This window comes from Chelonoidis abingdonii, chromosome 16, assembly GCF_003597395.2.
Source record: "Chelonoidis abingdonii isolate Lonesome George chromosome 16, CheloAbing_2.0, whole genome shotgun sequence".
In the NCBI taxonomy this organism is placed as follows: domain Eukaryota; kingdom Metazoa; phylum Chordata; order Testudines; family Testudinidae; genus Chelonoidis; species Chelonoidis abingdonii.
This window is the reverse complement of record NC_133784.1, coordinates 18,068,233-18,093,442: the sequence shown is the minus strand read 5'-3', so window position 1 is coordinate 18,093,442 and position 25,210 is coordinate 18,068,233. Positions and strand designations below refer to the sequence as shown.

The 25,210-nt window shown below is 48.0% G+C and overlaps 1 protein-coding gene across 1 annotated transcript in view; it reads left to right on the top strand.

The window, feature by feature from the left end:
• BSN (bassoon presynaptic cytomatrix protein) overlaps positions 1-25,210 on the top strand; it is a 460,947-nt gene that overhangs the window by 425,733 nt on the left and 10,004 nt on the right. The window contains exon 10 of the mRNA XM_075072951.1: positions 21,954-22,008. Within this exon, the coding sequence (XP_074929052.1) occupies positions 21,954-21,994 (41 nt within the window). The 3' untranslated portion in view covers positions 21,995-22,008. The remainder of the gene's footprint in view (positions 1-21,953; positions 22,009-25,210) is intronic.

Genomic DNA, 25,210 nt, shown 5'->3' with positions numbered 1-25,210 from the left:
ATCCCAGCCCCTTCCCTTCACTCAGGTTAGGCTTGCTTCCAGCTATAGCACCCTTGGGGTCTGTTCCCACCACAGTGCAGGATCGCCCAGAGGGGTGGGGCAAGTGGGGCAATTTGCCCCAGGCCCCAGGCTCTGCAGAGGCCCCCATGAGAATGGCTGAGGCCTCCTCCCTGGCTCTGGCCCCGCCCCTCTCCCAGAGCCTCAGCGCATCCAGCGGCATCCCTGAACAGCTGCAGCATGGCTCCAGCGGCGACCCTGAGTCCCACCCCACTCAGAGCCGTGTGGTCAGGGGGTGGGGCTGGGAGCTCCGGGCTGAGCGGAGGGAGCGGAGCTCAGCCTGGAGCTCACACCCCCACCCCCTGACCACACAACTCTGACCAGGGAGGAGCTCAGGGGCCCTGCAGGAGCCACGCTGCAGCTGTCGAGGGATGCTGCTGGATGGGCTGAGGCTCCGGGTGAGGGGGGAACCAGGGGTAAGGGGTCAGGGGGGGTTGGCTAAGGGGCAGGGAGTCCAGGGGACAGGGAGTGGGCAGAGGTTGGGGGTGATGGTCAGGGGACAGGGAATGGGGGGTTGGATCATGGGCGTTCCGGGGGTCTGTCAGGACTCAGCGGGGGGGTAGAAAGGGGTCGGGGCAGTTAGGGGACAGAGAGCAGGGGTGGGGTCCCGGGGTGGTGGTGGTGGGGTCTCTGGGGGACAGTGAGGGGACAAGGAGCAGGATGGGTTGGGGATTCTGGGGGTGGGGGCAAGTGAGCAGTCGAGGGGCAGGAAGTGGGTGGGGGTCGGATAGGGGGCAGGGCCAGGCTGTTTGGGAGGCACAGCCTTGCCTACCCTAAAGCTTATTCAGCAGTTTGAGGCTTACGGAAGAGACAAGCTGTTAGCTTTTCCATTAGGGCTACCATCCCTTTCACTTCTCAAATGCCAAATTATAGTCTATATTTAATTTCAGTGCCATAAGGAGATTCATATCTGGGGAGGGTAGTTTCATTTAAAATTAGCCACTGGGGGAGGGATCACATGAGAAGAGCAATATCCTTCCCAACCCTATCAAAGGAGACCCCTCCTCCCCTGCATTTCCTGGGGCTCCAGAGGGGTTAATTCAGTGGTTCTCAAACTTTTATTCTGGTGACCCCTTTTATATAGCAAACCTCTGAGTGTGACACCCCCCCTTATAAATTAAAAACACTTTTTTATATATTTAACACTATTATAAATGCTGGAGACAAAGCAGGGTTTGAAGTGGAGGCTGACAGCTCGCGACCCCCAGTAATAACCTCGTGACCCCCTGAGGGGTCCTGACGCCCAGTTTGAGAACTCCTGGGTTAATTTAATTTTAGCACTGTGTGTCCATTCATATGCATGTGCTATTTTGAGCATTTCAGTTTTCACAGCATAGGCTCATCCCAGATTCTGGAACAAGCTCAAATGCTTAGTTCGTGGAGTATGTACATTAAGTTTATACTAAAGACAAACCCACAGTAAACGATCTCCAGTTTGTGAGCGGAACCATGGAGCCAGACTCTAGGAAACAGATAAATATGCATGTGGTTAAGTCTATTAATGGCTATTAGCCAGAAAGGGTAGCAACGGTGTCCCTAGCCTCGTTTGTCAGAGGATGAAGATGGATGGCAGAGAGAGATCACTTGATCATTACTGTTAGGTTTACTCCCTCTGGCACTTGGCCTTGGTCATGTCGGTAGGCAGATACTGGCTGAGGACCTTGGTCTCACCCGGTACCAGCCGTTCTTATGTTCTAAGGCTAATGAACGAAAGCTATGAGACACAATGAGTCAAGGAAGCCAGCAGAGTATCAGAAACCTGGAAAACTCTTGATGGTTGGGCTCAGGCGTTTGGTCACAAAGTTGAGGTGTTCAAATTTTGGATCTTTTTAGCAGAATTTTTTATTGTTTCTTTAAACAATCAAACACAGCAAGCAGCAAATATTTGGCCACACACTTCTGAAACCCCAAACCATATTCATGTTTTGGCAGACTAATTTCAGCTTTTCAATTAAAAAAAACCACAACAAAATTTGAAGGAAAGCAGACATTGTCCGTGATTTTTTTCTGCTTTTTAAAAACCCCTAGTTTTCAATCCAGAAAAAGTTTTCACAGAAAATATTTGTCCAACCCTTTTAATGAGCTTTAGTGCCTTTTAGCACTAGCTGATGCTAGAACCAGTGATACCTTGTAAAGAAGTTTTCTCAGAACTGCGTTTCTGCCGCGATGCAGAAGGTTTATTTTTCCCAGGGCCGTCTGTGCGGGGGGGAGCAAGTGGGGCAATTTGTGCCGGGCCCCACAGGGGACCCCATGAGAAAATAGCGTTTTATAGTATTGCAATTTTTGTATGGAAGGGGCTCCCAAAATTGCTTTGCCCCAAGCCCACTGAATCTGCTGGGCAGCCCTGCCGCAGTGGGCACCAGGACCCCAACTTCCATCTCCGGGATAGATGACTCTATGCACCCCAAGGCAGGACTCCTGTCCCCTGGTGACCTGCAACTTCCTGGCAGTCAGTGGCTGGGAAGGCCTCCCTGTTACAAGGTGGAACATCCCCCTCCCCTAGGGAGATGATCACAGGACAGGAACTGGCTTTATCTAGCTCCTCCCACAGGGACTTGCCTTGAGCCCTGGACCTACAGGAACTGGTTATGACCATCCCTGCCCCAAAGCTGCATTCTCCACTGTTACAGAGGAATTAAAGAGACACTCTCCTATTCCCCCAGCAGCACATGTGACTTCAGCCTCCCCCCTGGGGCTTTTAGCACAAGATTCCTTCTTGCAGCTAACAAACCCTGGGACAGAGTCTGCCACATCAAAAAAAAATCATTCCCTAGTAGAAACGGTGCCAAATTGTATGCCATTGCTTCAACAGTCAGTTCAGTCTGCAAATCACCAGTTTTCATATGTATCTTAGCTAAAGCTGCAAGCACTTTGTAACATCCCACCAATTCGAATTCTGCCATTTTTCCAGGTAACAAATTCTTCTCATGGATCAGGTCTCTCCTGACCACAGAAATCTCTCCACCAGTATCCCTTCAGCTTTGTAGCACCTTCCCCTTAAGCTTAACAACATGCATATGCTCACTGCTTGGTTGTGTAGAAGCAACCTTTAAAAATCCTGTGTGGAAAGAGGCAGTAGCCTGGGATACCCCTGTGCTCTGGGAAACAGCAGCTTCATGTTAGCATGTATGTTAGCAACAAGAAGTAGGTCAAGGAAAGTGTGGGCCCCTTACTGAATGGGGGAGGCAACCTAGTGATAGAGGATGTGGAAAAAGCTAATGTAGTCAATGCTTTTTTTGCCTCTGTCTTCACGAACAAGGTCAGCTCCCAGACTACTGCACTGGGCAGCACAGTATGGTGAGGAGGTGACCGGCCCTCTGTGGAGAAAGAAGTGGTTCAGGATTATTTAGAAAAGCTGGACGAGCACAAGTCCATGGGGCCGGATGCCACGCATCCGAGGGTGCTAAAGGAGTTGGCGGATGTGATTGTAGAGCCATTGGCAATTGTCTTTGAAAACTCACGGCAATCGGAGGACTTCCTGGATACTGGAAAAAGGCTAATGTAGAACCCATCTTTTAAAAAGGTAAGAAGAAGGATCTGGGGAACTACAGGCCAGTCATCTTCACCTCAGTCCCTGAAAAAAATCATGAAGCAGGTCCTCAAGGAATCAATTTTGAAGCACTTAGAGGAGAGGAAAGTGATCAGGAACAGACAGCATGGATTCACCAACGGAAAATCATGCCTGACTAACCTATTTGCCTTCTATGATGAGATAACTGGCACTGTGGATGAGAGGAAAGCAGTGGATGTGTTATTTCTTGACTTTAGCAAAGCTTTTGACATGGTCTCCCACAGTATTCTTGCCAGCAAGTTAAAGAAGGGCTGGATGAATGGACTATAAGGTGGATAGAAAACTGGGTAGCTCATTGTGTAGTGATCAATGGCTCCATGTCTAGTTGGCAGCCGGTATCAAGCGGAGTGCCCCAAGGGTCGGTCCTGGGACCGGTTTTGTTCAATATCTTCATTAATGATCTGGAGGATGGCGTGGACTGCACTCTCAGCAAGTTTGCAGATGACGCTAAACTAGGAGGAGTGGTAGATAAACTGGAAGTGGGATAGGATACAAGGGACCAGAGAAATTGGCAGATTGGGCTAAAAAGAAACCGATGAGGTTCAACAAGGACAAGTGCAGAGTCCTGCATTAGACGAAGAATCCCAGGCACTGCTACAGACATGGGAACTGAGTGGCTAGGCAGCAGTTCTGCAGAAAAGGACCTGGGGTATTACAGTGGTAGAAGAGCGGATATGAGTCAACAGTGCGCCCTGTTGCCAAAAAGGCTAATGGCATATTATTGAACTGCATTAAGTAGGAGCATTGCCAGCAGATCAAGTGGAGTGACTATTCGCTCAATTCGGCCAGTGGTCATCGCTCTAATTCGGCACTGAATGAGGCCACATCGGCAACAAAATTGGGGGGGGGAGGCCCAAAAATATGCAATCCAGTTTTGGGCCCCGCCACTACAGAGGATAGGACATGAGACAGTCCAGCAGAGGCAAAAAATGATTAGGGGGCTGGACACAACTTATGAGAGAGGCTGAGGGAACTGGCTATTAGTCTGCAAGAAGGAGAATGAGAGGGGGTGCTGGCTAAGTGAGTCGTATTGCTACCACATGTGTCAGTTTTAACTGATCACTTATATTTGGTATCGGAAAGGAATTTTCCTCTAGTGCAATTGGCAGAAGGCCCTGGAGGTTTTTGGCTTCCTCTGCAGCACAGGGGCAGTCACGGGTTCACGTGCTGAGGATTCTCTGCAGCTTGAGGTCTTCAAACCACAATTTAAGGACTTCAATAACTCAGACATAGGTTAGGGGTTTGTTACAGGAGTGGGTGGGTGAGATTCTGTGGCCTGCATTGTGCAGGAGGTCAGACTAGATGATCATGATGGTCCCTTCTGACCTTAAAGTCTACGAATCTATGAGTCTATTTGATAGCTACTTTCAGTTACCTGAAAGGAGGTTCCAAAGAGGATGTATCTAAACTGTTCTCAGTGGTACCTGATGACAGAACAAGGAGTAATGGTCTCAAGTTGCAGTGGGGGAGGTTTAGCTTGGATATTAGGAAAAACTTTTTCACTAGGAGGTGGTGAAGCACTGGAATGGGTTACCTAGGGAGGTGGTGGAATCTCCTTCCTTAGACGTTTTTATGATGAGGCTCGTCAAAGCCCTGGCTGGGATGATTTAGTTGGGGATTGGTCCTGCTTTGAGCAGAGGGTTCAACTAGATGACCTCCTGAGGTCCCTTCCAACCCTGATATTCTATGATTCTATGTTACCTGCTGCCTGTTTCCACTCAGCCAAGGACATTTATTCCTCAAGTGCTCAGTGGACTTACAATGATACCACCTTTTGGGATCTTCCGCTTGTACAGGAGACTTGGGACAAGTAACAGTGGTATGGGGAGATGAATGCCTAGCCTCCTTTTTCATAGGGGTAAAATGGTGATTCTGCTTTCCACCAACCCTGTATCCTTCTGCCAGTGGTTTAAGTTTAACTGCAGCTTGTGATGGCTTGTAAGAGTCTGTGAACCCAGCTAATTCCCCCACTGCATTCATCTTTTTGTCCCACAAATACTGTTTAACATCATCACTCCACTCAGGTACTGTTCCTGAGTAACTAAATCACACATTTCTTCCAGGCTTGTAATGCCTTTTCCCCTCACCCACTTGGCTAACAGATCTCTCATTTCATTTATATAAGCCACATTGGTCAATCCAGATCCCCTCTTAAGACTCCTGAATTTAATCCTGTAGGTTTCAGGTGAAATCTGAAACTGTTTTAAAACTAGTTCCTTAAATTTATCATAGTCTGAAGCATCATCAATAGGCATCTTATTGAATATGTCCAGAGCTCTCACAGTCAATTTTGAAACTAAAGTAGTCATTTTTTGATCTCCAGGAATCGCATGGAGTGTGCACAGTCTCTCAAAGTTGATGAAATATTCAGCAATATCACTGGATTCATCATACTGTGGACATAACCGCTCCCATTTGCAGATTTTTTGGGAAGTGGAACCAGTTGCTGAAGTGTTTTGTTTCTTTCACTCCATTACAGCCAGTTAATGCTTCTGGATCTCAAGCTGGGCCTGTATTTCTCTATCTTTTAATTCCAGGGCTAGCTGCCTCTCTCTTTCCTTTTCCTCCTGAGCATCTTGCTGGGCTTCAAGCTCTTTGTCTTTTAACTCGATGGCTCTTTTGTGAGCAGCTTCCTACCTGGCTGCTTGTGCTTCTTTGAGCCTCATTTGAAACTCTCGGTCTGATGGGTTCAATCACAAAGACCCCCTTCGGACTGTCACCTGATGTGCTGTGACTAACTCTGAGCCCGTTTTCCCTGCCTGCTTGGGACTCTAGAACCCTGTCTTGTTGATCCAGATATGCTAATCTGCTGCAACACAGGCCTTGGGTCTGACCCACATCCCCAAACCTGCAGATTTAACTGAAAATGGCTTAGCAAGTGCTCCTGTCTCTAGCACCCAAACACCCAGCTCCCAATGGGACCCAAACTACAAATAAATCCATTTTACTCTGTATAAAGCTTATACAGGGTGAACTCATAAATTGTCCGCCCTCTATAACAGTGATAGAAAGATATGCACAGCTGTTTGCTCCCCCGGGTATTAATTGCTTATTCTGGGTTAATTAATAAGCAAAAGTGATTTTATTAACTATAAAAAGTAGGATTTAAGTGGTTCCTAGTAATAACAGATAGAACAAAGTAAGTTACCAATCAAAATAAAACAAAATACACAAGTCTAAGCCTAATACATTTAAGAAAGTGAATACAGGTAAGTCTCACCCTCAATGATATTCCAATAAGCTTCTTTCACAAACTAGATTCCTTTCTAGTCTGGGCCCAATCCTTTCCCCGGTACAGTCTTTGTTCCAGCTCATGTGGTAGCTGGGGGATTTCTCATGACTGCAGCCTCCTTTGTTCTGTTCTACTCTCTTATATAGCTTTGGCACAAGGCAGGAACCTTTTGTCTCTCCGGATCCGCACCCCTCCTTCTAAATGGAAGGTTTAAGATGGATGCCAGTACCAGGTGACATGGTCACATGTCCTGTGAGGCCCTAAGCCTTCATTCTTCCTGGCCTGACTCATAGGAAGGCTTGCAAGTAAACAGAGTCATTTACAACCGGATGTCCTAGTTGACATGAGCCATCAAGATTCCAAACTCCCATTAATGGCCCACACTTTGTATAATTACAGTAGGACCTCAGAGTTGTATTTCATATTTCTAGTTTCAGATACAAGAATGATACATTTATACAAATAGGATGACCACACTCAGATTATAAGCTTTGTAATCATACCTTTCAAGAGACCTTTTGCATATTATATTCACACTCATTAGCATATATTCATAAAATCATATGGAGTGAAACATCACATGCAGTCCTTTGCATTCTCTTCTGCTTCTGGTCTGGCCAGCTCTAGTTTGGTAGCTGCCTCACTGGTAGTAATTTTCCTGCTTTCTTGTGCTTATTTCCCTCACCTGAAATAAATAAACAGAAAATAACAAACCAGTCACCACTATAAAAAAAAATGAATGAGGAGTACTTGTAGCACCTTAGAAACTAACAAATTTATTTAACCACTATGTCTGTTCTCTAGCCACCACACTTAAAACTCACTTAAAAATCACTACTAGTGTCTCAAAGCAATCAGCTGTGCACAGATCCTGTTCGACTACACCACTGTGTTGGTTTGGGTCACAGAAACTCTCTCAAGACTGTTACTAGATGTGCTGGGATACCACTGAGAACAAACCCCCCCTGCCAGAAAAGACTTCCCTCCACTTCTGTCTTGCTGAGCTAGATACACCCAGTCGGCTCCAGCACAGACCAAGAAATTGGGCCATGCCCCCCTGCAGTTCACAGAAACTAAGATTCACTTAGCCCAGGGGCTTCTCTGTTAATAGGGACTTTCCCAGCACCCAATATTCAGGGCATGTCTACACTACGGGATTATTCCGATTTTACATAAAACTGGTTTTGTAAAACAGATTGTATAAAGTCAAGTGCATGCGGCCACACTAAGCACATTAATTCGGTGGTGTGCATCCATGTGCCGAGGCTAGCATTGATTTCTGGAGTGTTGCACTGTGGGTAGCTATCCCATAGCTATCCCATAGTTCTTTCTTTCAGGCATCTTTTTGGAGTGGAGGGTCCATCTCTTGAGCCAGCTGAAGACAAAAATGGATTGGCTTCCATGGCCTTGTATATTCTCTCTCTTGTGGGCAGAAACTCCTTTGTTCTTCTGTGCAAAATCACAGCAAGAAGATGGCGTTTGTAGCCACTTGGGCAAGTCACATGCCCATCAATGCTTCAGCTTTTTGTAGGTTGATGCCATTGTTTACATGTTAGTTTGAATGTTCCCCGGAAAGCTCAGATGTGGATTTGCATCTCCCAAAGTCCATTGTTAATTAAGTACTCCCAGTTACTTGAATAGCTCCTTCACAATATGTTGGCCAAACCTCCCTTATGTGTTTCATAGAATCCTAGACTCATAGGTTTGGAATGGACCTCAGGAGGTCATCTAGACCATCTCCCTGCTCAAAGCAGGATCTAACCCCCAACTAAATCATCCCAGCCAGAGCTTTGTTAAGCCTGACCTGTCCAGATCTGATGCCCACACATTGCAAATTGGGAAACTCATGGCGATGGGGCGAGATCCCGGATGACTGGAAAAAGGCTAGTGTAGTTTTCTACAGCAAACACTTCAAATACAAGCATAGAACCAATGCTCATAAATTCAGATATACAAATGATACATGCATACAAATAGGATGAATATATTCAGTAGATCATAACCTTTGCAAATATATATTACATGGCATATCTAGCACAAAGCATATTCCAGGTAGATTATATTTATACTTATAAGCTTATTTCCATAAACATATAGTGTGCATATTTCCATAAACCTATAGAGTGCAACATCACAATCAGTATGTACAGCTTTCCTCTGGGTGTCTTCTTAGGGAGAGGACCCAGAATAGCCGCAGCTAAATGCTGAAATGGAATCTCAGTCATGGGGAATGGCTGGAGAGGGGCCTGGACCTGGTCTTGGGGCTTTCCCACCCTCTGGCACACCTCACAAGACTGGACATAGGTAGAAACGTCTTTGCCCATTCACTCCCAGTGGAATGACTTTCCCAAATGGTCCTTGGTCCTACTCACCCCAGCATGGCCACTAGGGTGATCATGCGCTAAGCTCAAGAACTCTTTCCTATACTTAATTGGAACTACCAAGTGTCTCTGAGGATGCCAGTCCTCCTTGTGCCCACCAGAAAGGGTTTCCTTATATAAGAGTCCTTCTTCTACAACAAACCTGGACTTATTAGAAGAGCTGAGAGGTGGTGGGTCATTCCATGCCACTGTCCAAGGTCCCTTGAGTCTCTCATCCACTTCCTTCTCTGCCTGGAACTGCTCCCTTGATGCTGGAGACATTAGTTCCTCACTGGGTTGTGGATTGGGCTTGGTGCTACTGGAAGCGATGCATGTGATGGGGGTGTCTCCATCGACTGTGAGCCGCGTTCCACTGGTGCACTAGGTTGTATTTCAGGCTCCAGTTGAGTTTCTTCCACTAGTTTAGCAGCTGCTGCAGGTGCAGGCTCTATGGTACCCTTTGGTGTTGGCTCCCCTGACTCTGGTGGGGTTGCAAGCACAGGCTCGGATGCTGATGGCTACACCAGTTCCAATCCTTGGGCTGGTTCTGGTTGGGACCCAGGGACTGGATCTACAACCACTGCCATAGACTCTGGTCTGGTTTCATCACCTCTGGCTGGGTCCCTGGGCCTGTGGTATCAGAGGACACAGACTGAGTCCTTGTAGGAGGCTCAGGAATGGAGTTAGGTGTGGAGGCCTGTTTAGCCTGGCTGTGGGTGACCATCCTCACCCTTTTTGTTAGCCTCAGTTGGTTGGCTTCTCCCAGCAGCATGGGAATGGGCTAATCGTCATAGTCCCTATTCCTGACCAGCCCTTGTACTGGACAGGCAACATGGCTGTAAGCGAGTTAAAAGAGTCGGTCTTAAAGGGTTGCACTGTCACTTGGACCTCTGGGTGATGAATTTGGGGTCCACCAGGGATTGGTGGATAGCTGACACCTGTGCTCTAGTGTCTCTCCACGCAGTAATCTTCCTCCTGCCCACACTCACACTTTCCCCCCATCTCAAAGTTAATACCCCCTCCCTTCATTTATCACAAGGCCACACCCCTCTCCTTGGCATTTTCTGCTAGCTAGCAGAGGCGGCTCTCCACTCAGTGTGTTGGCTCTGTGAATCCAATTTTCAGTGCCTAACTCTCCCCATGAAGTGTATGGGGCACCCAGGCCAAATGGGGCTGTGGATCACTGAGTCAGACTACTCTGCCAGCCTAGGCTCCCTTTTCACCTGGTCTAGCTGGGATAGGCTCCCCAACCTTTTCCAGGCAAGTACACAGGCAGGGCCATGCCAACTTGCACAGAAAGACAGTGATCCACTCCGGGAAGGCTCATCTTAAGGGGCTTGCCACAGCACCCACATGTCCACCCCCCCCCCTTGGAGTACAAACCCAAAATCATGTGAAATTCGCCTTTTTCCTCATGTGGAAGAGGGTATGCACAATTTCTTGTCCCCACCACACACACACATACCGGTTAGAAATCACATACATTGGGTTGTATTATAAACCAGAAATACATTTATTAACTATAAACACATGCTTTTTAAGTAGTTAAGGAGGTAGCACAAAAAACAAGGCAGATAACTAAGAAAATAAAACAGAGCATGCAAACTAAGCTTAATACACTAAAGAAACTAGTTACATGTGAGTTTTCCCCCTAAATAAATGCATCTGACGAAGTGGGTATTCACCCACAAAAGCTCATGCTCCAAAACGTCTGTTAGTCTATAAGGTGCCACAGGATTCTTTGCTGCTTTTACAGATCCAGACTAACACGGCTATCCCTTTGATACTTTCCCCCTAAATATGATTCTAATAATCTTTTTCACAGGCCAGATGCCCTTCCAGCCTGGGCCCCATTCTTTCCTCCTGTTCAGTCTTAGTTGTTTCCAGCAGTCATCTTGGGTGGGGTAGCAGATGAGAACTGATGACCCAGATTACCTCACTCCCAGCTCTTACATAGGATTTCCATAAGGCAGGAGTCCTTTGTTTCCTAATTTAAGACCCACCCCTCCACGCCCCGTTTCTCTTGGAAAAGTACAGAACTCAAGATGGGATCCAGTATCAGGTGACATGGTTACATGCCTCTGTAGGGCCCTTGTAGCCATTCTTCACAGGCTGACCCACACATTCCCAGGAAGACTATGCTCTTTTACAGTCCATTGTTCTTGGACCATCCACCCTGTCTGGCTTTTCCATTGTTGTACTTGAAATGTTAACAGGGGGCATCTGTCATAGTATTCTTTCCTCAATCTGAACCTTAGAGTCCAAAAATGAGGTACTAGCATGAATTCCTCTAAGCTTAATTACCAGCTTAGATCTGATATGCTGCCACCAATCAGGATTCTGAGTACCTGATAAACTCTGGTCTCCCCAAAACCTTCCCTGGGGACCCGCTGGATCTTAATACAAGGAAAATAAACTTTCCCTCACCAGTACCTCTTCTAGGCTTTCCCTCCCTGGGTTACCCTGGAAGATACTGTGATTCAGACTCCTTGAATCTTAAAACAGAGGGTTCCACCTTTACCCCTCCTCTCTCCCCTCACCCAGAGGCAATACAGATTCAAGCTCTGTGAATTTAAAACCAAGAGGAAATTTATCTTTTCCTTCTCCCCACCAATTCCCTGGTGAGTACAGACTTAATTCCCTTGAGCCTCAACTAGGGGAAAAATCAGACAGGTCTTAAAAAGCAAAACTTTTAATAACTTACTTTTTTTTCTTTCTTTTTATCTCTGTAATTTAGATTGTAAATATTACAGGGTCTTTCAGCTTATAGACAATAGAGAAAAAGCTTTCTCCAGCAGAAATACAATTTAAAATACTTTCAGCCAAATACACATTAAAACTCTACCAGCCAGGTACACAGTTGCAAATACAGAAACAATCAAAAGACTATAACCGCCTTTCTACGTAATACTCACTATTCTGACTATATAAGAGACTGTAGCAGGGAGATTGGCAAGAAACCTGGTTGCACGTCTAGTCCCTTCCAGGACTCAGAGAGAACAAAGCAAAGCCCAGAAACCACAAACAAAGGCTTCCCTTGACCAAGATTTGAAAGTATCTTGTTTCCTGACTGGTCCTCTGGTCAGGTGTTGCAGGTCACTGTTTGTTAACCCTTTACAGGTGAAAGAGACATTAACCCTTAGCGATCTGTTTATGACAGCATCACTCAAAGCAGCATAGTTGAAATACAGATACAAAATCAATATTCCTAACTTCAAATACAGAAATTATACAAGCATACAAATAGGTAATCACATTCAGTGAATCATAACCTTTCCAACAATATCTCACATGAACCATCTTGCATAAAGTATATCTCAGTTATACCATATTAATATTATAAGCATATTTTCATAAAGAATGTGGAATGACATGTTACACCCTCCCCCTTCTCTGGGCTCCCCTCTGGAACACATTTCCCTTTGCTCCTTAGAGGGATCTGTCTCTGATTCAGCTGTGATCTGTTGGCAGCTAACAACCTAGACCAGTGGTTCCCAAACTTGTTCCGCCGCTTGTGTAGGGAAAGCCCCTGGTGGGCCGGGCCCGTTTGTTTACTTGTTGCGGCCGCAAGTTCGGCCAATCGCGGCTCCCAGTGGCCACAGTTCACTACTCCAGGCCAAAGGGAGCTGCTGGAAGTGGCGGCCATTACGTTCCTAGCCCGCGCCGCTTCCAGCAACTCCCATTGGCTGGAGCAGCGAACTGCAGCTACTGGGAGCCACGATCAGCTGAACCTGCGGACGCGGCAGGTAAACAAACCAGCCGGGCCCGCTAGGGGCTTTCCCTGCACAAGTGGCGGAACAAGTTTGGGAACCACTGACCTAGACAGTTCTCTCCCTGGCAGGCACCACACCCCCATCTCTTCTTGAGGTGGTGTTGCCTCCAGCTGCAGTGCAGGAGCTGGTTTCAGCCAACCTCCCAGCTGCAAGCACGTGGCTTCCCCTTGCTGCAAAGGAATCAAGGAGGCTCTCTCTCATTCTCTCAGCAGTTCCTGAGACCTTACCATTTCCCTTGGGGGTCCCAGAGTAACACTCCCTCCTGCTTCAGGCAAACACTTAAACCTGAGCTATGTGGAAAAATCATAACCAAGAAGCAGGTCAACTAGGAGGTGTTCCATTACCCCCACAGTCAAAACACTTTCCAAATCTTCCTACACCACATGGATTTTAGCTAGTGTATGAGGAATCTGCTTTCACCGACCCTCACAAGCTCTGCCATTTCACTAGGTAATATACTAGCCTTTGGGACCACTCTCTGGTTAACCAGAGAGATCTGGTTCCCTGTATCCTTCTGCCCCAAGTACTCCCTGACATTAGTTTTGACAACCTTAAAATGCTCCATATCTGGTTCTGCAGAGACTAATCTCACAAAACCAATATGATAGGTTTCAATCTCCTGGGGGGTTCTGTGTTGAGGACAGCAGAACTAACATGAGCTATTGGTTGCCTGCTTCCTCCTAGCACAGGGCATTTATTCCTCAGATTGGTGGAATTACACCAACAGCACCTTTTGGGATCTTCTTCTTTTTACAGGAGATTTGAGGTGAGGGTTAGAGGAATGATTTGGGGGAGGTGAGTACTCAGTCTCCCAGCCACCCTCTTTCTTGATAGGGATAAAACAGGATCCTCCCTTCCCACCATGTTTAATCCCCTCTTTTGGTAGTTTGCTTTCAATAGATGCCTGGGTCTGTTCCAAGACATCAGCTAGAGATACCATCTCATCTACAGATTTTTACATTTGTTCCATAGACACGGAAATGCTCTTCAGCAATAAGATCAAACTTTCCTTCAAAGCTTGTAACATCTTTGCCCCTCACCCATTTTCCCATTATAGCTTTCATTTTGTTCACATATTCCCCATGACTCATACCAATATCCATCCCTCTTGAGATTCCTAATTTAACTCTATATGTTTCGGGGGTAATCTGAAACCACTGCAAAACATCCTCAATGGACATTTTATTGAATACATGTAGAGCTTTACCAGTTAATTTTGCAATCAGAGTAGGGAATTCACTTGGCATCAGGGATTTCATGCACTGCACACAGTCTTTCAAAGATAGTCTGTTACTCAGCGATATCATCTGCCTCATTGTATGCAGGACATGAATGGTCCCAATTGTGGATTTTTGGAGTGATGGGAATCACTGGAGTCAGTGGATTCTGTTTTTGCTTCTCTAGCAGGTCCAGTTGGTGTTTTCACTCTCTTTCTCTTTCCTTTATCTCCAGTTCTTTCAGTTCCAATATTTTATGGTGCTCTCTCTCGAAATTCCAACTTTGCAATAGCTTCACTGCTTTCACTCATTTTCCTGCTTTTCTGTCCCTACCTCCCTTTCCCAAAATAAGCGAACAGAAAATAACAAACCGATAGCCTCCTCCTGACTGTCCTTAGCCACCACACTTAATGCCTCACTTAAAATCATTACACCAGTGTATGAAGTGCAAATCTTGTTCAGTACAACAATCTCTATATTTCACCCTGCTCACTGCGCAACTGATTGGATCCCTGGGGTGCAGCCTGGGACTGTGGAACTGCTGTGTGCCTTAACTCTCCAGCCTAGGCTGTCTCTCAAAATGCTTTGCTAGTAACAAGCAACAAGCCCTTCCAGACCGATCGCTCAGCACAAACACATGTGGAGCCCCACGCCCAGCTAGATTGCATGAATGCTCCCAGGGGCACTCATGAATCACACAGAGAAAGGCACCAGCCAAATCCCCCCAGTTCCCAGCCTTGTACCTCAGGATATAGGCAGTGCAAGTTTAGTAATTGGTTCACCACTTCATCAGTGGTAAACCTGAGCAAATATTCTTACCAAACACTTCAGGCAAACTCACTGGTAAAGATAAAGAGTTAAACAAATAAATTGACTATAAAGTGATTATAAGTGATAGGCAAAAAGTCAGAGTTAGTTACTAAAATACAATAAAATAAAATAAAAGCATGCAGGCTAAATTCTCAACCCTATTAGACCGGGCAACATCTAGATGAAGCAGTTTTTCTCACCCCACTGGATATTGCAGTCTTCAATATACAGGTTTGTCCCTTAAACCTGGGCCAGTCTCCTCTCTTGGAGTCTTCAGTCTTCTAAGTGTCCTTGTTGCTTGAAGCATAGGTGGGGGAAGGAGAAAGGCCAAGCATGGAGGCCCTGTGTTCTGTTTTATACCCTTAATCCCATGTGCTTGGAGAACACAAATCCAGGCATGTCTGGTGGTCATTGCTGAGTCACAAGATGAAGCAATAACCTGGTGTGTCTCCTGTGAGTGAGTCATTGAATTGTAACTCCTCTTCTGGACAATGACTGGTGATGTCTGTTCAGCACCCACCCAGGTATTGATTACCTCTTCCCTTGTCATTGTCTCTGGAGAGCTAATTTCTGGGTGCTTCCCAAACCCAAACACATTCTCATAACCTCATATGCATTAATGATGTACATATTTAGATGGGACAGTGGGTTTCAGCAGATCATAACCTTTCCCATGATACCTCATATGGCATGCTTTATATGCAATATCACAATTATATATAAATGAGGAATATGGTGGTTACAGGGTGCTCCCCAAAGATATAGAATGTCACACCTATCCAGCAGGGATGGCCTGCATTCTTTTTCTTAGATGAATGCCTTTGCATTGTGCTGCATTAAGAGATGTTCAGATGGGCTTAGTCTTCTGTAAGGCATTTGACTCAGTCCCACACAACATCCTAAATTAAAAATATAAGCACTATCCACAATCCTTGCAAGGTGGAGGCACTGCAGCAAGTTAACAGGTTCTGGCTGGTCCTGTGGCTGCTTGGGCCAGAGTATAAAAGGAAGGGGAAGGACATGCCTTCTCCTCATGGAGCTGGCTGAAGCCTCTGCACATTCTCCCCAGTCTTTTCAGTTGATTTACTTTGTGAGTGTTTGGGTAAAAAGCAAGCCCAGACCAGGGCTGTAAAAGCACTCATGCCTGTAAAGCTAGTTCCATTGCCTGCGTGAGGAACCCAGCTTGGTATCTTGATAGCTTTTTTGACAAGGTTACAAGTTTGGTTGTTAAAGGTCACAGTGCTGATGTAAGGTTCTTAGACGCCTGCAAGGCCTTTGACTTGGGACTGCATGACACTGAGTAAAAAACTAGAATGATATAAAATTAACATGGCAACTGATGAATGGATTAAATGCTGGCTGGCAAATAGGGCTCAAAATGGAACTGAGAATGGGGAATCATCACTGAATGGGTGTATTTTCAGTGGGTCCCATAGGGATCAGTTCTTGGCCCTATGCTATTTAACATGCTTATTAATGACCTGGAAGAAAATGTGTAATCATCACCTATAAAGTTTGCACATGATCCAAAAATTGGGGGACTGATAAATAATGAATAATACAGATCATTGATAGAGTGATAAAGATCGGTTGGTAAATGGGAAGCAAGCAAATAATATGCATTTTAATATGGCTAAATGTAAATGTACACATCCAGGAACACAGAATGCAGGCAATACTTACACAGTGGGGACTCTATCCTGGAAAGCAATGACTCTGAAAAAGATTTGGGGTGATGGTGGATACTCAGCTGAATATGAGCTGCTTGTGTGACCGGTGGCCAAAAGGGCTAATGCAATCCTGGAATGCATAAAGAGACAAATCTCAAGTGGTAGAGAGATTATTTTACCTCTGGATTTGGCACTGGTGTGAACGCTCTAGAATAGTGTGTCCAGTTCTCAAGAAGGATGTTGATAAATTGGGTCTAAGAAGAGCCATGAGAACAGCCTCACCTCGGTCCCTGGAAAAATCATGGATCAGGTCCTCAAGAAATCCATTTTGAAGCACTTGGAGGAGAGGAAGGTGATCAGGAACAGTCAACATGGATTCACCAAGGGCAAGTCATGCCTGACTAACCTAATTGCCTTCTATGATGAGATAACTGGCTTTGTGAATATGGGGAAAGCGATGGACATAATATATCTTGACTTTAGCAAAGCTTTTGATACAGTCTCCTGCAGTATTCTTGCCAGCAAGTTAAAAAAGTATGGATTGTATGAATGGACTATACGGTGGTGTGGCGGGGTTACGACTCACTGGCATGGCACCGCCTGCTGGTCATCTTGGGAATTAGCTCTTCCAGCCTCTGAAGCATCCTCTGCAGGCCAGTGTCTCGCCTGCCGCTGACCCCCGTGTCCGTCGCAGACCCCGTTGCCCTTCTGTGTCAGGGTTCTGTCCCCTAGCAACAACCCACAATCTGGGTCTCCCCACCCAGGGGAACCCCCAGCCCCCTATCCCCACCTTGCCTCAGTGGCTACTGCCAGTCATCATCTAGCCCCCACTCCCTGGAGCAGACTGCAGTCTGTCATGGCCACTCATCATTGGCAAGGGGGTTTAGGACCTGCTGCCTTTGCCTATCTCTGGGCTGCCCCTCTGCAGCCCCAGTACCTTCTTATAGGCCCTTTTCAAGGCTTTCAGCCTGGGATTTTTCCAGGCTGGAGCTCCCCAGCTCCCTCTGCCCTTCCACAGCCCTGCTCCACTCTAGGTGCACTGCTCCACTCTAGGTACGCTGCTCAGCTCCCAAGCAGCCAGGTCCTTCTCTCTCAGAAGCTAGAGAGAGAGTATCAGGAGGTAGCCATGTTAGTCTGTATCCACAAAAACAACAAGGAGTCTGGTGGCACCTTAAAGATTTATTTGGGCATATTTGGGCATAAGCTTTTGTTGGTAAATAACCTCACTTCAGATGCAGAGAGAGAGTGTGTGTTTCCTTCTGGCCCACTGCCCTCTTATAAGGGCCAGCTGGGACCTGATTGCACTGGCTACAGCTCTGGCTGTTTTCCCAATCAGTCTAGCTTCTCAGCCACAGCCATCTCCACGGCTACTTTAACCCCTTCAGTGCTGGAGAGAGGTGGATAGCTGGCTAGATCATCAGGCTCAAGAAGCAGTGATCAATGGCTTGATGTCTAGTTGGCAGTCGATATCAAGCGGAGTGCCCCAGGGGTCAGTACTGAGGCCAGTTTTGTTCCACATCTTCATTAATGATCTGGGTGATGGGATGGATGGCACCCTCAACAAGTTTGTGGATGACACTAAGCTGGGAGGAGAGGTAAATACACTGGAGGGTAGGGATAGGGTCCAAAGTGACCTAGAGAAATTGGAGGATTGGGCCAAAAGAAATCTGATGAGGTTCAACAAGGACAAGTGCACAGTCCTGCACTTAGGATGGAACAGTCCCATGCACTGCTACAGGCTGGGGCCTGACTGGCTAAGCAGCAGTTCTGCAGAAAAGTACCTGAGGATTACAGTGGACAAGAAGCTAGATATGAGTCAACAGTGTGCCCTTGTTGCCAAGAAGGCTAAAGGCATATTGGGCTGTATTTTAGTAGGAGCACTGCCAGTAGATCGAGGGATGTGATTATTCCCCTCTATTCAGCACTGGTGAGGCCACATCTGGAGTATTGCATCCAGTTTTGGGATACCGCAACAGAAAGAATGTGGACAAATTGGAGAGAGTCCAGTGGAGGGCAACAAAAATTATTAGAGTGCTGGAGCACATGATTTATGAGGAGAGGCTGAGAGAACTGGGCTTATTTAGTCTGCAGAAGAGAAGAATGAGGGGGGATTTAATAGCAGCCTTCAACTACCTGAAGGGAGATTCTAAAGAGGATGGAGCTAGGCTGTTCAAAGTCATGGCAGATGTCAGAACGAGGAGCAGTGGTCTCAAGTTGCAGTGGCGGGAGGTCTAGGTTGGATATTAGGAAACACTATTTCACTAGGAGGGTGGTGAAGCACTGGAATGGGTTACTTAGGGAACTGGTGGAATCTCCATCCGTAGAGGTTTTTAAGGCCTGGCTTTGACAAAGCCCTGGCTAAGATAATTTATTTGGGGTTGGTCCTGCTTTGAGCAGGGGGTTGGACTAGATGACCTCCTAAGGTCTCTTCCAACCCTAATCTTCTATGATTTTATGAATGAGTAACTAACCCATCCTTAGGTTATCTGCCAACACCCCCAGCTGCATGTCACCAGCACATGTTACCCACAAGGACTGTACATTTTCTTCCAAATCTTTGGTAAAGATCTGGAACAGCAGTGGGCTGAGAACAGATCCCCACAGGACCCAAAAGACCCCCCCCCCACCCCACACACACACAGGCTGATAATTTCCTGTTGACAACCTGTGATGGGTGTTCACCCCACACAGGACTGGAAGGGGTTAAGGTGTCCAGGCAGGCCAATCATCTGCCCATGCTGCACCTGGAGGAGGAGCTTCACAGCAAACAAAATTTCAGCCTCGGCTCATCAGGCTGGCAGAGAAAGCACTAACACCCTCCAATGGCTGGACATTGAAGCTGAACAAAGTCAGTCTGGAAATCAGGTGTACATTTGCAACAGCCAGAAGAATTAACCATTGGAGCCATTTACTGGGGTCCTGGTGGATTCTCTGGCACTATCAATTTCTAACTCATGACTGGCTCTGCTCTAGGAAGTGTTGTGGGGCTGCTCTCTCACCTGGGCCAAATGGGCTCAACCAAGTTGATCACAGGGACCCTTCTGGCCTTCAAAGCAGGAATCTATATAAATAAACTCCAGCGCAATTCCTGTGAATGAGGCTCTAGAGTAGTGTTGCCAGGCATCTGGTTTTCGACTGGAATGCCCGGTTGGAAAGGGACCCTAGCAGCTCTGGTTGGCACCATCGACCTGGATGTTAAAAGTCTGGTCAGAGGCACAGCAGGGATCCAAGTCTAAGGCAAGCTCCCTACCGACCCTAGCTCCATGCAGCTCCCGGAAGCAGCCTCCAGGTTCCAGTGGCCCCTAGGCTCATGGGTGGCCAGGGAGGCCCTGCCCGTGCCCCAAGTGCCGGCTAATCAGCTCCCATTGGCTGGGAACGACAACCAATGGGAGCTGCGGGGGTGGTGACTGCAGACAAGAGGGCAACGCACAGAACTTCATTGGCCACACCTGCATCTAGGAGCTGTAAGTGTCGCCAGGACCCCGCACTCCCTCCCACACTCAAACTCCCTCCCAGGGCCTGCACCCTGCAACCCCTTCACACCCCAATCCCCTGCCCCAGCCCTAAGCCTGCTTCTGCACCCAAAACCTCTCATCCCTGGCCCCAGCCCAGAGCCCACACCCCCACCCAGAGCCCTCACCCCTCCATACCCCAACTCCTTGTCCAAGACTAGAGCCCTCTCCTGCACCTCAAACCCTCATTCCCACCCCACCCCAGGGCCCACACCCCCAGCCAGAGCTCTCACCCCCACATACCCCAACTCCTTGTCTCAGCCTGGAGCCCTCTCTGCAACCCGAACCTCACATCCCCGGTCTCACCCTAGAGCCCGCACCCTCAGCCAGAGCCCTAACCCTCCTGCTCCAGCCCAGTGAAAGTGAGTGAGGGTCGGGGAGAGCGATCAATGGAGGGAGGGGAGATAGAGTGAGCAGGGGTGGGGCCTCTGGGAAGAGGAGGGGCAGGGGTGGGACCTTGGGGAAGGGGCAGGGCAGCGGTGTTCAGTTTTGTGCAATTAGAAAGCTCACTCTCTAGATTAGGGTTGCCAACCATTGTGTGGGATATGGCTACGTTGCAATGAGTCCTGTGGCTGATCTCTGTCAGCTCATGCATGCTCATGAGGCTTGGGCTGGAAAACTGCAGTGTAGACATCTGGTCTCGGAGTGGCGGCTAGGCTCTGGGACCCTCTTCTGTTGCCCTATTTTACAGAGAACCATGTTGACTGGTGTTAATCAGGCACATTTATTCTTTGCTACTTGTGTCAACCATTCAATGGCTTTGCCCAACCCTGTTTGCCTTTTCCAGGTGGTGGCATAATATTAGCATATCTCCAGTCCCCTGGGCCTTGCCCCGTATATCTGGAAGAGGTAATGGGAGGAGGGGGAGGTAGGGCAGGCTCAGAATTTCTCCCTGTTTTGTTCTTATATTGTAGATGGTGTTGTTGTTTTAGAAACAATCAAGCGATTGCAGAGCCAACCTGGCTGTCACTGTGGAGCCAGGGTTACAACCAGGGGTGAAAGTAACTTAAAGGACTTACTGGTACACCAGAGTCCTGAGCGGGGCCATGGCCTCAATCAGAAGAGGCGTAGCCTCAACTGGAAGAGATGGGGCCTTTAAATCACCCTGGAGTACCAGCTGCAGAGGCTCAAGGGCGAATTAAAGGGCCTGGGGCTCCGGCTGCTGCAGAGCTCTGGGCCCTTTAAATCACTGCAGGAGTCCTGCCACTGCTACCCTGGGGCAGCAGGGCTCGGGTGAGGATTTAAAGGGCCGGGAGCTACAGTCACTGCGAGAAGCCCCGGGCCCTTTAAAGTGCCACTGGAGCCCTGCTGCCACAGTTCCAGTGGTACTTTAAAGGGCCCAGGGCTCCCCACAGCAGCCGGAGCTCCGGCTTTTTTAAATCCCTGCCTGAGCCCAGCTGCCGGAGCTCCAGTGGTGATTTAAAGGGCCCAGGGCTCCCCTTAGCGGCTGGAGCCCCGGGCCCTTTAAATCACTGCTGGGGAAGCCGGTCCAGTCCAGCATGGCGTACTGGCAAGAGCCAGTACACCATACTGGACCAAACCGGCTTACTTTCACCTCTGGTTACAGGAGAAAGAGCTAGTGCCAGCATGGGCTGGACTCGGACAGCAGCTTTGCTGTCAGGGCCCACAGCTGCAGTGGGGTCACCGGGAGCTGCCCTGTCATTCCCCGGTAGACCATGCCCTGACCCCAGACAGTGCTGATACTGCACAGTGCCATTGCATGCCTCACCTCTTTTCTTTGCCCATCACAGCTGTGTCAGCGTTCGGAAAGAAATTCACATCGTTCTGGTGAGCGAATGCCGCAAGGTGAGTCACACTCAACTTCCACAATGCCCCACCCCATGGCCATCCTGATGTACGAACCTTTGTCTCCCCACAGCTACCCTGATGCACCAGCCCTCACCTCCCCAGAGCCGCATCAATGTGCCAGCCCTCGCCTCCCCACAACTGCCCTGATGCACAAATCCTACAGCCACCCAATGTCCCAGTCAAAACCACCCCCACTGTGCCAACCCTCGCCACGCCATTGTCATCCCAAAGCACCAGCCCTCGCCTCCCGACAGACACCCTGATGCACCAGCCCTCACCTCTCTACAGCTGCTGCAAACCACCACTCCTCACCTCCCCACTACCATCCTCAACCACGAACCCTTCCCTCGCCGTTGCCACCCTGATGCACTAGTGCTCTCCTCCGCACACTGGCTCCAATACCCCTGCCTTCACATCCCCACAATGGTCCCAACGCACCAGCCCTCAAATACCCAGAGCCACCCTGACACGCCAGCCCTCGCCTCCCCACAGCTGCCCTGACATGCCAACCCTCGCTTCCCAACTGCCGCACTAACATGCCAGCCCTTGCCTCGCCATAACTGCCCTGACACCCAGCTATCGCCTCCCCACAGACGCCCTGACATGCCAGCCCTCGCCTCCCCATGGCTTCCCCAAAGCACCAGCATCCCCTCCCCATAACCATCCCAATGCGCCAGCCCTCATTTCCCCACAGCTCTCTTGATGCACCAGCCCTTGCCTGCCCGTAACTGCCCTGACGCACCAGCCCTCCCTTCCACACAGATACTCTAGCCCTTTTCTCCCCACAGCCACCCTAATGTGCCAGCCCTCACTTCCCCAATCTGCCCAAACATGCCAGCCCTCCCCTCCCATAACTCTGCTGACATGCTAGCCCTTGTCTCCCCACAGCCAACCTGACGCACCAGCCATTGCCTCCCCATAACTCTTCTGACTCACCAGCCCTGGACTCCACACAGCCACCCTGATCCACCAGCTCACGGTCACACAACATGCCAGCCAACAACACACATAGTATGGCAGCTCACACCACCCAATAGCCACCCTGAAGCACCAGCCCTCTTTTCCCCACAGGTACCTGGAACGACAACGGCTCGCGTAACAAGGCAGCCTTTGGCGGGACACTACTGAGAGTATCAATTCAGGACACATTGCTTAGAATAGGGCAGTCACCACCTAAGGCTGGGGATCCTTCACTACTAAGGCACATCAAACCAGACAAACAGAGAAGACTTTGGTTTACCCCACTGGCTAACCAGAAGTCATACAAGCAATTCCCTTAGACACTCCAGTTTCCCAGTATCACCACCAGCACCACTCCTTATGGGGATGAATGGTTATGAAAACCAACACCCCAGTAAAAGAAAAAGGGTTCTCCTGATCCCAAAGGACCAAGCCCCAGACCCAGGTCAATATACCAGCTAGATCTTACCCACTGTTGCCAATCCTTTACAATCTAAAATCTAAAGGTTTATTCAGAAAAAGAAAGAAATATAGTTGAGAGCTAAAATTGGTTAAATTGAATCAATTACATACAGCAAAATTCTTGGTTCAGGCTTGTAGCAGTAATGGAATAAACTGCAAGTCCAAATCAAGTCTCTGGAGTACATCCATAGCTAGGTGGGTCATTCAGTACTTTGTTCAGAACTTCAGTTTGTAGCAAAGATCCTCCAGAGGTAAGAAGCAGGATTGAAGACCAAAATGGAGGGGTTTCCAGAGCCTTTTCTATCCTCTGCCATGTGGAATAACACCTCTTTGTTCTTACTGTGGAAAATCACAGCAGCAAGATGGAGTGTGCAGTCACACGGGCAAGTCAAATGTCCATGCATGACTCAATTCTTTACAGGTAGAGCAGCCATTGCTCACATGCTACCTTTAACATCATATGTTGATTGGAGTCTCCCAAGGTCCATTGTCAGCTAAGTGTTTCTTGATTGGGCACTTAATCTGAAGAGTCCCTTCTCAATAAGCTGGCCAAATGCTTCACTGGTGCTACTTAGAATCAAACACATTGAGATACAAGTACATAGTCAATATTTATAACTTCAAATACAAAAATGACACGTGCATACAGATAGCATAATCATAACCAGCAAATCATAACCTTGTCTTAGATACCTTATTTGACCCCCTTTCTTATTCCAAAACTTAACATTAATACTAAATTTTTTAATACAGATGTCCTCTGTTAGGTATTCTAGTTCGAAGTTAGTTTATTCATTACCCATGGTGTCCTTTGACTCTCTCCCATGAAATCAGTCACTGGCTTTTCCTTCCCTCCAGTGTTCCCTTCTGTATGGGCTCTAAATTTAATCAGGTTTCTGGCATTTTGATGTATCAGGGTCTAGCAACCCCCGGAGTGTACATATGCAGAAAATCCAGCTCCCTTTTTGAGTTTACCCTGTGTTTCCCCCTCCCAGCACTGAATCCTTCCCTGCCCCTTAGAGGGCTAAGATCTGTGCTCTCTGGGCTAGGTGTGTTTACCCTTTAATCAGATTTACCTTTTCCCAGCAGCTTTCCCATAACTTCTATCTGTGTTTCACCAGCCTGGGGGGAAACACCCCCTTCTTTGTCAGTTGGGTCATTTATGTTCTCACAAACTACCACCTGGCAATTTCCTGGACCCAACTCCTCTGTTATCACAGGCATTGGAGCTGCATCTTGATTTAAAGAGACACAGTTACTTTCCAAAAACCTATCAGAAATAGCATCCTGAAAAACTGGGACCTGGATTGCAGTACACTCTGCCACCCCCTTCTCTGTCCCTGAGAAATCAGCTGTGTGACCGCTCCCCTCCAAGAGGTCAGTTACACAGTTCCTTCTCAAAACCTGGGTCACAGGCTGAGTGCCTGGGTGCACAGCCGCTGACCCAGCCATCCTCCTAGTGTCCTGGGCATCCTGCTCCAAGTGACCAGTGAAGAGACATTCCTGTACCCCCACTATTCTTTCCGCAGTTTCCTCCTCTGGGACCCCTCCTAAGATACATTTCTCTGTGCTCCCTAGGGAGGATTCTATCTCTTGTTCATCTGCAGAACTCTGCCAGCTAACAACTGGGACAATTTCCTTAATCCCTGACAACACCTCTCCTGCCCCTGCACCTGAGGGCATGTTGCCTTCCCCTGGAAAGGAGCTAGTCTCAGCACCTCCCATACGTGGAAGCACTCTGCTTCCCTGTGTTACAGAGTCACAGGAATCCTCACCC